At 41.2% G+C, this 13578-nt stretch overlaps 1 protein-coding gene across 3 annotated transcripts in view; it reads left to right on the top strand.

Moving 5' to 3' along the window:
- LOC137350700 (calcium and integrin-binding protein 1-like) overlaps positions 1-13578 on the top strand; it is a 15610-nt gene continuing 2032 nt past the window's right edge. The window contains exons 1-6 of one of the 3 annotated variants that reach the window (XM_068015591.1): positions 1-85; positions 7105-7272; positions 8160-8194; positions 9100-9199; positions 9713-9866; positions 10688-10806. In XM_068015591.1, the coding sequence (XP_067871692.1) occupies positions 7222-7272; positions 8160-8194; positions 9100-9199; positions 9713-9866; positions 10688-10806 (459 nt within the window). In that variant the 5' untranslated portion in view covers positions 1-85; positions 7105-7221. Of the gene's footprint in view, positions 101-3645; positions 3788-7104; positions 7273-8159; positions 8195-9099; positions 9200-9712; positions 9867-10687; positions 10807-13578 lie in introns of those variants that run through there. The other 2 variants (XM_068015590.1, XM_068015592.1) reach the window with 2 other exon arrangements.

Consider the following 13578-nt stretch of genomic DNA (forward strand, 5'->3'; position numbering starts at 1 on the left):
AGTCCCCCCTGAGCTGTTGCTCCTGTAACTGCAGCAACAGGGGGCTCTGCCGAGCCACTTTCTGCTATCTCTCTCCGACTTCCGGGTAAGTTGTACTCAGGTTAGTAAAGTTTTCGAACTTGTTTTACTTTAAATTTTGAACTTTAAAAAAAAAAATACTTTTTCCTTCCACGTATCCCACTCCCGCTGGCCGGTCCGGACCCCTCTGTCCGGCTCCCTGCCTTGGAGATCGCCCCCGCAGCTGCTGGGGAAATACACAGGGAACTTGGCCCAGGGCGGAGCAGAGAGTCCGGGGTCAGAAACACACAGCAGCTCCGGAGACAGGAGAAATATTACTTTACTCTTTGAATTGCCTGTCCCCGAACTCGGCTCTTTAAAGTTTGGAGGGGAGAGGAACAGCCTGAGACCGAGAGTAACCAGCAGAGAAACTTTGCTCAGAAACCCACAAAGAGAAATTCACCGTACATTTTGGAAGCCAGTGGCCGGATTCTTGTTCCAGATTCTGACCGCCCGGACAAGCCGGCATTTCCAGCTCAAACACCCAGGAGACATTAGCTGAGCGAGGCTGATTTCCCCTGCAACAGTGGAGGCTGTCTCTCAACTCTTCCCCTCCCTCTGTGTGTCCAGAGAGGATCTGAAAATTTGTGTCAGAGCCCCTGCTATCTCCTCCCTTGCCTCACGTAGCAGCCTTGGATATATCTCATCTGGGCCTGGGGATTTATCCACCTTTAAGCCTGCTAATACAGCTGATACTTCCTCCTTTTCAATGCTAATTTAATCAAGTATATCACAATCCCCCTCCCTGATCACTACATCTACATCGTCCCTCTCCATAGTGAACACAGATGAAAAGTAATTGTTCAAAACCTCACCTATGTCCTCCGGCTCCACACACAGATTGCCTCTTTGATCCCTAATGGACCCCACTTTTCCCCTGGTTATCCTCTTGCCCCTAACATACTAATATAACGCCTTAGGATTTTCCTTTATCTTGTCTGCCAGTGATTTTTCTTGACCCCTCTTCGCTCTCCTAATTACTTTTTTAAGTACTCCCCTACACTTCCTATACTCCTCTCGGGCCTCCGCTGTTTTCAGTACTCTGAATCTGCCATACGCCTCCTTTTTTTCCCTTATCCAATCCTTTATATCCCTTGACATCCAGGGTTCCCTTGACCTGTTGGTTCTACCCTTCACCTTTACAGGAATGTGCTGCACCTGAACCCTCACAATTTCTCTTCTAAATGAATCCCACTGGTCTGATGTAGACTTTCCTATAAGAAGCTGCTCCCAGTTCACTTTGGCCAGATCCTGTTTTATCATATTGAAATCGGTCTTCCCCCAATTCAGTACTCTTATTTCTGGACCCTCTATGTCCTTTTCGATAACTACCTTAAATCTTACAGAGTTATGGTCACTATCCCTGAAATAGGCTCCCCCACTGACACTTCTACCACTTATCCGGCTTCATTCCCTTGGATTAAGTTCAGTACTGCTCCTCCTCTTGTAGGACTTTCTGTGTGCTGGCTCCAAAAGTTCTCCTGAATGCACTTGAAGAATTCCACCCCCTTTAAGCTTTTTGCACTAATACTATCTCCTCTAATATAGGGGAAGTTACTATTATTACCCTATTATTATTGCACCTCTCTGAGATTTGCCTACATATCTGCTCCTCTATCTCTCCTTGACGGTTTGGAGGCCTCTAGTACACTCCCAGCAAAGTGACTGCCCCCTTTTTGTTTTTAAGTTCTACCCATATGGTCTCATTAGAGGAACCTTCTAAGACATCATCCCTCCTTACTGCAGTAATTGTCCCTTTAATCAACAGTGCAATGCCACCTCCTCTTTTACCCCATCCCCATCACATCTGAAGATTCTATACCCTGGGATATTAAGCTGCCAGTCCTGCCCTTCCCTCAACCATGTCTCTGTGATAGCAATAATATCATATTTCCATGTGTTAATCAACGCCCTCAATTTATCTGCCTTACTAGTAAGACTCCTTGCATTAAAATAGATACAATCCAGCCTTGCATTATTTGCCTGAGTCTTAACAGATCTACATTTACTCTGTCCTACGGACTGACTTAGCTTCACATTTATATTTGATTATACATCACCCCCTACTGTACCTCCACTCTGTATCCCATCCCCCTGCCAAATTAGTTTAAACCCTCCCACAACAGCACTAGCAAACCTCCCAGCAAGGATGCTGGTCACGTTCTGGAAGATTTCTTGTATCTTCCTCAGTGAAGACAGACACAAAGTAATCATTTAGCTTTTCTGCCATTTCTCTGTTCCCCATTATCGATTCTCCTGACTCTGCCTGTAATGGACTCACATTTTTCTTAGCCAAACGTTTCCTTTTTACATACCAATAGAAGCTTTTACAGTCTGTTTTTATGTTTTTTGCTAGTTTACATTCATAGTCTATTCTCCCTTTCTTTATCAGTTTCTTGGTCCTCCTTTGCTGGATTCTAAAATCCTCCCAATCCTCAGGTTTACGACTATTGCTGGCAACTTTATAGGCCTTTTCTTTTAATCTTATACAATCCTTAGTGCAGAAGGGAAAGGTTTACATTCTTGGGCCATTGGGACAAGCAAAGGCTATCCTGAAAGAATTTTCACCTGAAGCAAAACTGCCAGCAAAATGTTCGCAAAGAGTCCAGCAATGGGGAAGGATATAAACTAACATGAATAGAGAGGAAAATCAGGAATTCTGAACTGTTAAACAGAAGGCTCAAGAAAGAGAGAGATAATAGTAATGCATGGGGTCAAAATGGGGAGCAATTTAGTTTCCTTGTAGTCAGATGAGCCCAATATTAAACTTTATATATTTAAATATATCTTCATTGGGTTAAAGCGTTACCAGCAGAATTCTTTAACGTGATATAATTTAAATAGATTTCTCCTTTGTGGATTAACTTGGGGGATTATCTTATGTTTCGCCATCAGCATAACACTTGCTCTGAAGTGAATCTAATATTTATCGCACTTATCTTTTAGGTATAGTCAGTCACTGGTGGTTTATTTGACCTCTGTCAAAGTGTTGATTCTTGACATGTATTGGGTTACAACCTGTGCCTATGTGTTGTTATTCAGTACTTCATTCGTTTAGATATTTTATCTTCGCAGGATCGCCAGGTTAATGCAAAACTTTCTGGAAATATATCAAGGATTTATTTGGTGTTTAGTAGCAGTGAAGGATGGAGTTGAATCTAACTGTGTTCCTATTCTCACTAAGCTGTCGCTAATGGCCCGTCTATTTTTATGGGACATTTAATTTTGTGACCATTTGGCTTGTTGTCAGTCAAAATATTCTACTCCTGGTCTGCATTAGTTACAATCCTCTTTTAGGGAAATTATTTCCTTCAGCCAACACATCCTGGGAAACGTGGACATTCACAATGCCCCAAACACTCCTGTTCCTACTCTTGAGCTTTTGGTAATGTAACTCCTCCTTCTGGGAGGGGCAAGCTTCTCTCGTTGTTCCTGACTAGGACGATGATTCCAGCGTTAGGGAGAGACAATGTTCTCTACCGAGGGCTAGATTATTGTGCATTATTAACTTTCTCTGCTCTTGTGAGATTACTGACTGTGCCTGTCTTTTAGGATAATATTTCCTACATGGATATTTGAGAACAAAGACTAGCATGATCCGTTTCACTTGGATGTTTGGGGTATTTAAGGTCCTGTTTTCTCTTGGCTTTGACTGTAGACTTTAGTTCTTAAGACTTAACGATTTCCGAGCAATTTGCCTTTCAACTCGTGTCTGCAGCTTTGTCGCTGGGTGAGTTTTCTTCTTGTATTTTTAATTTCTGGATCCCATAAACGAGTTCTGCTGAATTTTGACTTAAGGTTTTGTAACACCTGGGCACTTGTATTCCCCTTTGGGAAAATTGTTGCTTACTTTGCAAGGGTGCTTTTGTGCGAATTGTGGTTTAAATTTCATGTCTTTTTGTTGGGTTGTTGCCTCTTTCGGAGCTAGCTGCAGATTTAATTTCTTCTTTGTCCTCCTTTGAAGTTCTGCCCGAATGTCCTGAGTCTGTCTCCCTTTGGATAATTCCTACCTTGAAAGTTTCAGCCTGGGGAAGACAAGAGTTGGTAGCAGCAGAGCTCATCTAGACAACATCTTGCTGGCTCAATACAGCCTTTTAGTTGTTTGCTGTTGCACATCCATTAAACCTTTAGTGTACCTCGACAGTATTCCAATTTGCAATCTAATCTTCCTGCCGTTCCGGCCTCTCCATTAACCATAGACATAGACGTTGGCTGTGTGTTTGCCTTTTAATTTTCTGAACTTAGTTCCTAGCTATAGGCAGTCACTCTCTCTAAATATAAAAAAAAATCAAACTATTGGGCTTGTGTCAGTTCCCAGTGAGAAGATATTTGAAATCTCTCAGCACTATGTGGTGTGGACAGTACAAAACCCTTTTGTAGCTGAGGTCTTCTCCCTTCATTCAGTCTTAAAAACAGACTCAAGCTGATGCAAGTTACTGCGTTTTCCGTAGATTCACCTCAATGCCTGCTATTGCTTTTTAAGGCTATTAACCCTTTGTTTCTTCAGTGTTGCTGATATTTATTTGTGAAGCTTCTAAAGCTATTTAACGTTGAGCACTTTATTCAGCACCCAAATCATAAAGAAATAGCTCATACAACTATGTCCTCAAATCATATACCAAATCTTCATCCTCACTGAGGATTGAGTAGAACAAGAGGGATTTAAATTAGCGGAATCCTTCACACATATAAGATGATTTACACATGGGAGAGGGTTCCAGATAAGGTCGTGTGGGCAAAAGCCCTGGACTTATTTAAGGGAATGATATAATACACAATTCTCTTGATCGATCAGCTAAATAGCTTAATGGTCTTCCATATCAATATCGATCTTGTCAGTGAAAACAATAAAGATCAAAACTCAATAAACTGTTGATCTCAGATTATATAAATTTGATCTGGGGTGATGCTTCACTGGCGATTGTAGCTAAACCAGGTTCTCTCCTCATTTGGTATCCTATACATGTACTTTACAGTAAATAGGAACAGGAATCTTGGCTGTTTCCCCCCACTCTACTTTGCTTGGGACACTGAAGCTAATTAAAGTAACATAACCTCAACTCTAGCTAAGATCAGCCACCTCAGCACAGTGCAAGGATTACGTTTCTCGGTCGGAAGAATTAGCATTAGAAGTGCAGAATTATATTGTCTTCTTTGTAACAAGATGCCAAACCATCACTAGTCTAATTTATAATGCATAAAGCATAATGGTCAGGAGTCAGAGCTTTAAATCATCAGTTCCCCCCTTAATTTCCAGTTAATGTTTTAATATGAAATATCAGGATGTCCTGAGGAGGGAATTGTCCCAAATTTGAGAATTGCTGAAAAAAAGAGACATGTTGTCGAAGCTTTTTGTCTTGCACTCATCAGAACAATCCGCAAGAATAAACAATGTAGGGGAAAACAGCAACTTATACTGCACGAGAAGAGAGTGCTGATTGGTTGGCACGTGAACTGATTGGTGGAGGTGTTGCCATGGAGAATGCACCAGTTTATGGTGACTGACAGTTAATTGCCAAGTTTTGTTTGAAATTTAAACCAGGCAGCTTGACTCTGGTCGAGGCATTGCCCTGAGAAATGAACCAGCGAATGGCTGTCACTTATTTTGTTCAGCTGAAACAGGCGCAATGTTTGTACATGTTCTTTCCATCTGCAAAGAACAGGGCCCTGTGTATTAATATATGTAGCTTCCAGAACATGTAAATACGCCACACTGTGAGCCCTACTGACAATCTTAAATTGGTTGTCAGCGTAATTCTTAGCATACTGCGGATTATTAATACACTGGGCCCTGTTCTTTGCAGACAGAAAGAACATGTACACACACTGTGCCTGTTTCAGCTGAATGAAATAAGTGACAGCCATTCACTGGTTCATTCCTCAGGGCAATGCCTTGACCAATCAGAGTCAAGCTGCCTGGTTTAAATTTCAAACAAAGCTTGGCAGTTAACTGTCAGTTACCATAAACTGGTGTATTCTCCATGGCAATGCCTCTACCAATCAGAGTTCACTTGCCAACCAATCAGCGCTCTCTTCTCATACAGTATAAGTTGTTGTTTTCCCTTACATTGATTATTCTTGCGGATTGTTCTGATGAGTGCAAGACAAAAAGCTTCGACAACATGTCTCTATTTTCAGCAATTCTCAAGTTCTGTGCTACCAAATTTTGTCCCAAATTTCTTTGTGCAAAGGTAATTTGCTTACACAAAAACAGATCTGTTCTGCCGCAAAATTTGATCACAACCTCCCTGAGGTTCACCATTTCAAATTCCCCTCAATTACTGCTGTTTTTTCTGTTGCCTGCAAGACCATGGTTAATGTAGGGTTCAGGAACAGTATCTCATCTGCCTTTTGGGTACTCCTATACCTGTCCGCTCTGCCCACTGACTTCAGCAACTTCAGACTGTGGCTATCCCTCTCACTTTCATGCCTCTTTCTGTTTAATCTCCTTCCAATTTGGAGGGTTTCTGTTGTCTTTTCATGATCTTACTTAGATATGCCACACCTTTGAATACAATCTAGGATGAGGTTTTAGTCCCTTGGCTGGGAAATTAAAATGAAGCAGGTGAACATCAAATATTAGATGGCCTTACCCTAAAGAAGAGCAAGGAGTCTCCCAGGACTCCGGGGCCAACATTGTTCTCAATTAAATCTACCAGAAACCGATTAACTGATCATTCAGCTCTCTGTTTGTGGGATCTTGCTTATTTGTCCACATAGCAATAGTATCTACATCATTTAACTCAGCGTGTGTAGCATTTTGGGAGAACTTTTGTGAAAGGTGGTAATAAATGTGTTAGTTAGATGCCTTTTCATTTCATTAGGTCATCCTTTTATATTATCCACCAGTTTTCACCTCTTCAAAAATTTGTTTGCAGTTCATTAAACCCAGTAAATGCCTGTGACTAAAGTCAGCATTACAGTTCCACTTCAACCCATTGTTAGTCTCCTTCCTCTCTCCCCTCCATAAAGGGACTCGCCCATTTTTGAATTTCCAGTTCTGAAGAAAGATCTTCACACATGTTAACCTGTCCATTTTCCTTTCAGGTCCAGATTTAATTAAATTAAAATAGTTGCACAAGGGTTCAGAGAGACTGCTGGCACTACAGCGGGTGTTTGTTCCCAGAGGATCCAGAAATCAAAGTTTGGAGTCAAATTGGGAACATGGGGGGATCGGCCAGCCACCTCTCAAAGGAGCAACTTTCTGAATATCAGGTGAGAAAGTAAAATTTAACTTTAAAAAAAAACGCTTCTTGGGCAAGCTTATCCTCAATCAGAGCCTGGCAAAAATTTGGATTAAACTGTAATTTCAAGTATTAAGTCCAAAGTATTTCATTGCAATTGGAATAATCACTAAGTTGGTCTGGGTGGCAGTTGATAGTCGCAGTAAGGGATCAAAGTTTTATAAACCCATTTGAGATGGCCATTTTGGTTTTCATTACTACTGTCTTAGCCAAGAGAATGAGGCTTTGCAGCAACAATATTCGTAAGACAGGCAGAGGAAAGATTATCAGGAGCAAAAAATAACTGGAAGATGAATAGAAATTATCAGGATGTCTCAAAGTGCTTCCCATCATATTCATGACTTGTTGAAGTGAAGTCCCTGGTGTAAATACAACAGCCAATTGCACATGGTAAGATTTCACAATTAGCAAACCAGAAAAATAATCAGTTTACCTAGTTTTGACTCTGCTCTCCTCGATTAACAATGTTGACTAGGGCACCAGAGCTCCCTACTTTGCTTCAGATCTATCCAAACAAAGTGACAATTTAATGTGTTGCCTGACAGTCGGCATCTCTTGGCAATGCAGCTCCTTTTATGCTGCACAGAAAGTTCAGCCTTGGAATGGGGCTTGATTCCAAAGGTGAGAGGTCAACTGAACAAAACTGATAATTAATTGAATTGTGATCGTAAGAAGCAGGAAGGGTGTACAAGGCTTTATTTCCTCCCCATTGCAGTGAAGACCAGGAACCTTCATCCTTGATCAGTATTTGGGTCATAAATAGTTTGACTGCCTGAGTGTACTTTGAGTTAACCACTGTTACAGTCTGTGGCAGAAATGCTCATCACTGAAATGTGTTTTTTATCCTTTTTGTTTTAGGAACTGACGTTTTTAACAAAGCAAGACATTCTGCAGTAAGTAGGGGATTTTATATTTTATTTTTTGTTGTTTGTGGAGAATATTGAAATCATTCATCAATTCACCACAGTGGGATCTGACAACTCAGAAACTGCTGGAAGGCTGTGATACAGGCTTAGTGACTAAATGCACTTCTGGGTAGCAATGGCTCTTCTGGACCAGCAATAGCAATGATTCAATCCTTGAATTATGCTGATCTCAGCAAGACATTGGCTGCTTTGTTCCCATGATAAGGAGGGAGAAACATCAGTAAAGGTTTTTGCTCCTCTTTGCTATACACTGTAATGGGCTTAGTGTGAGGCCTCCACAGTCAGATAGCCATCAACACTCACTGTCTAGACTCACACAAGAGAGGGGTAAGAGATACAATCTGGTACTTGTGAAACTGTACCCCCGCAAGGAGTCTTTGGAACTCTCTTCCTCAAACAGTGATGGATACATAGTTTTTGAATATTTTAAAGACCGAGTTAGGTAGATTCTTGATAAGCAAGGGTGTGAAAGGTTATCGGGGGTAGGCGGGAATGTGGAGTTGAAGTTACAATCAGATCAGCCATGATCTCATTGAATGGCAGAGTGGGGCCGAGTGGCCTACTCCTGCTCATAATTTGTATGTTCATATGAGTTAGCACTACAAAGGGGCGCGATGGATGATAAAATCAGCTGCTTGTAATGATGGTGATATTTAATGATAGGTTTGAATAATTTCCTTGTCGTCTTCAGCTATTTCAACTGAATCAATGCACACTCCAGTGTACAGGAATGCTGAGGAATAACTGGCTCTTTGCCTTGCATTAAATTGCATTGTAATCACTTCCAGTTAAAAATTTACATGGACTGTTTTGTGACATTCCATAGAGGAGGTTTAAAATATTAATGCCCATTAACCCTTTGATCCACAAAGTGCTTATCGATTATTCACGGAGCTGATTTCGAAAGATCTGGCTGACTTCCAGAACACACGGGTTTCAAAGGACAGAATCTGTGAGATGCTGGAGTTGAAGGTAAGAGATGTTTTGGATTCTAGTAATGTGTAATGGTCAGTCTGTGGAGAGCTCTCTTTTTGCTCCAATTTTTCACAACAGGAAAGCCCTTTAACAAAGACACTAATGCATTGCTGATATAGAAGTGGATTCTGTGTAAGTAAACGAGTTAATGTTGAAGGCTTTCTGGGCTCAAAAGCAGAAAATGTCAGGATTGCTCCTCACTATCTGCTGAAAGATGCCTCTCTGAACACTGGTTGAGAATAGGTTTTGGCTGAGATGGCCTTTGTGGTAAAACAACCTCTTAACATTCATGGTCTAGGCTCTCGCATGAAGAATGGCTACTTGCTCCCCAAAGTATTTAGGACAGGATTGGTCTTAGCTCTGACGCCCTCCAGTTAGATCATCGACTACCCCTCTCAGTCAAGACTCACACGTGAATAGTCAGAATTGTGAAGCTGAGTAACAAAGCCAATAAACTATTTTAAGTTACCTTTTTAAAAAAAAAAAGTGCTTCTTCTGTTTTGATTATAGGCTAACCCTTTCCGAGAAAGAATCTGTACGGTGTTCTCAACTGCGATTGAAAAGGATGGCAGTATGTCCTTCGAGGATTTCTTGGACATGTTCAGTGTTTTTAGTGATTCTGCAACTCCAGAGATCAAGTCTCACTACGCTTTCCGAATTTTTGGTTAGTCTGATCTTCTAGGGGCTAGTAGAACAGATACTGTGGCCTGTTTTAATCCAGTGGTACCTGTAATACAGCCAGGGCCACTTGTAGAGCACCTCGCCTTCACTTGTGGCCTTGGCACACCTGTTTTTCCATGCGTCTTTGGGCCTCCAGCCACAGAGCTATCTGCCTGTGGGTTCCTGACCAAGCTGAGATTCAGTGCTGTGCTCTTTCAGTTCCCAGTAAGAGAAAAATAAGAGAATTCTTATCATATTTAGAGACCAACTGAACGTTCTCTATTAAAAGGTTAGAGCTAAGTTGAGAAGCCGAGTTAGTTGATCTCAACTGGTATGGCAGTAGGGAATGATAATTGGGTCAGGAAGAAGAATATTGGCCAGGGTTCCTGCTCCTGATTGCTATCTGATGACTCTTGTTAGAATGTGCATATTTGGGTAAGGATAGTATCTGTGACTTTCTTCTCTAACATCCATTATTTAAGCTTAATATGCAGAATGACCACGGGGGAAGGCACTGGAGGAAGCCTGGTATTGTGACAATGAGTCAAAGAATTCAGCAGGAAAAAGGCTGTGGTCTTGAAGAATTTATCATTCCTGTGATTTTGCTCCCCCATCCTGCCCCTTCAGAAAAACTGTTTAACTTCTGCACAGCGGATTACAGTATATGAGATGCAGAACTGAGCCCATCTGTTTGCTGCACATCATGTTAGGAGTATTTGAGTTAGCTTCACACAAAAGGATTGTAACTCTAGTTTGTGAATAATATTGACTTAACTTGGAGCTTGTTTGTATTGGTTTAAAACATTCTTTCTACACTGCTTACAGATTTTGATGATGATGGCACTTTAGATAAAGAGGATTTGAAGAAATTGGTGAATTGTCTGACAGGAGGCACATCCGATACTCAACTGTCCGAGCCGGAAATGAACCAGCTGATTCAAAATGTAAGGAAAACCTTATAGAAAAACTTCATATTTTAATTCTACTAAAAACTAAACTGCATCCTTTATTTAAATTAGGAACCTAGGTACAAAGCCAGAACACCATGTGTGGCAAGAGTAGAAGACAAGGGAAGATAAATTAGAAACTAGTAATGCCCACTGTGGATCTCATTACTTCCTTCAGTCTTCTCTTCCTCCTCCCAACTTTCTATTAACCTAAGTGAGAATTTAGGTAACAAGACTAGAACTGTGTATTTATAGCTAGGGAAGAAAGGGAGATCAAGTTAAATGTTAATCCCAATTTGCTGTGTTTCCTACATTAAAACAGGGACTACACTTCAACAGTATTTCATTGGCTGTGGAGTACTTTGCTACATCAAGGGCTATTTTAGTACAAACTCACTATTGAATTCATTTATTATTTAGCCTGGTTTCATCATCTTTTATGCATCAATCTCCCCGAATGGTGGAGGTCAGTAACCTGCTTCTGGGCCGTTGAAAATGTCACCGTGAATGGAGAGCTGGAGTGATTACACAGAAATGTGCTTAAATAAATCATGATCTTTTCTAGCTGAACTGCACCTTTGACCCAGAATGTTCTCAATATCAGATTACAGTTAGATAATAGTACTTCCTTGAAGTAACCATTAAGTAGCTATGTGCGTAGGTTTATCAGCTTCTTCAGATTTGCTGGACCAAAATCAACTTTCTTATTTTTTTTTCCTTTCTCTGAATCTTTTCTGCCAGTGCAGAATCAGGCTGGAGTAATGATTTGCAAGCCTCCAGTATCTGTCCATTAACATAACATTTGCCTTTGCTGTGACCTTGTTCTATCAACACCACCTCTTTTGTTATCTCTTGCCCCACCCCCACTTTACTTGCTTAAAACTTTTACATTTCTAATATCTGTCAGTTCTGATGAAGGGTCACTGACCTGAAACGTTAACTCTGCTTCTTTCTCCACAGATGCTGGCAGACCTACTGAGTATTTCCAGCATTTCTTGTTTGTGCCTCCAGTATCTAACCCATTCTTTGCATGAGCACAGATGGTGAATATCAACAGACTAATTGACTAGAGGAAGCATACCAAACAAACATGTATGCCCTTTCTACAGGAGTTACTGGCAATCAGGCCCCTCAGAGTAACCAATGGCCATCATATTAAACTGGAGATAATTTTCTGATTTTGTTTATGATGAGCAACAACTGTAAAGAAATAAGTAATTTTATTTGGCCCCTTGTACATTAATTTTCAAGTGCAGTTGATGTGGAACCGAGAGAAGTTTGTAGCAGTGAAGAGAATTTAGCAAAGCATTCACTGCTGCAGTAGGACATTAACTGGGATTTCACAAGAGTTTCAGTAATTATAGTGGTTTATTTATTTAGAGATACAGAACTGAAACAGGCCCTTCGGCCCACCAAGTCTGTGCCGACTGTCAACCACCCATTTATACTAATCCTACATTAATCCCATATTCCTACCTACACTAGGGGCAATTTACAACGGCCAATTTACCTATCAACCTGCAAGTCTTTGGCTGTGGGAGGAAACCGGAGCACCCGGCAGAAACCCACGCAGACACAGGGAGAACTTGCAAACTTCACACAGGCAGTACCCAGAATTGAACCTGGGTTGCTGGAGCGGTGAGGCTAACCACTGCGCCATTGTGTTTACTCTGATGAAAAATCATTTTAATTTTGTATTTGAACTCATTCCTGCCAAGAATTAAACATATTTCAATGGTTAGATAGTTAGTCGTAATCAAAGATTATGCCCCTCCACAGCCTCTCACTTGCAACAAGAAACAACAAAAGCAAAATACTGCAGATGCTGTAAATCTGAAATAAAAACAGAAAATGCTGGAAACACACAGCAGGTTAGGCAGTAGCTGTGGTGAGAAAAACAGAGTTAATGTCTTGGGTTTAGCAGAACGAGTGAGGCTACTTACTATCTCTGGGATATTGGTCTGCTAGGATTAATTTATTTACTAATAATGGCAAAAAACTAAGACTTAAATTTATTATTTACGCAAGGATATTCAGTGCTACCTCCAAGTAGGGTGGGTTAGTAAATTTGCGGATGACACGAAGGTCGGTGGAGTTGTGGATAGTGCCGAAGGATGTTGTAAATAAACCACTATAATTACTGAAACTCTTGTGAAATCCCAGTTAATGTCCTACTGCAGCAGTGAATGCTTTGCTAAATTCTCTTCACTGCTACAAACAGAGGGACATAGATAGGCTGCAGAGCTGGGCTGAGAGATGGCAAATGGAGTTTAATGCGGAAAAGTGTGAGGTGATTCACTTTGGAAGGAGTAACAGGAATGCAGAGTACTGGGCTAATGGGAAGATTCTTGGTAGTGTAGATGAACAGAGAGATCTTGGTGTCCAGGTACATAAATCCCTGAAAGTTGCTTCCCAGGTTAATAGGGCTGTTAAGAAGGCATATGGTGTGTTAGCTTTTATTAGTAGGGGGATCGAGTTTCGGAGCCACGAGGTTATGCTGCAGCTGTACAAAACTCTGGTGAGACCGCACCTGGAGTATTGCGTGCAGTTCAGGTCACTGCATTATAGGAAGGATGTGGAAGCTTTGGAAAGGGTGCAGAGGAGATTTACTAGGATGTTGCCTGGTATGGAGGGAAGGTCTTACGAGGAAAGGCTGAGGGACTTGAGGTTGTTTTCGTTGGAGAGAAGGAGGAGGAGAGGTGACTTAATAGAGACATATAAGATAATCAGTGGGTTAGATAGGGTGGATAGTGAGAGTCTTTTTCCTCA

This window comes from Heterodontus francisci, chromosome 35 (genome assembly GCF_036365525.1).
Source record: "Heterodontus francisci isolate sHetFra1 chromosome 35, sHetFra1.hap1, whole genome shotgun sequence".
In the NCBI taxonomy this organism is placed as follows: Eukaryota; Metazoa; Chordata; class Chondrichthyes; order Heterodontiformes; family Heterodontidae; genus Heterodontus; species Heterodontus francisci.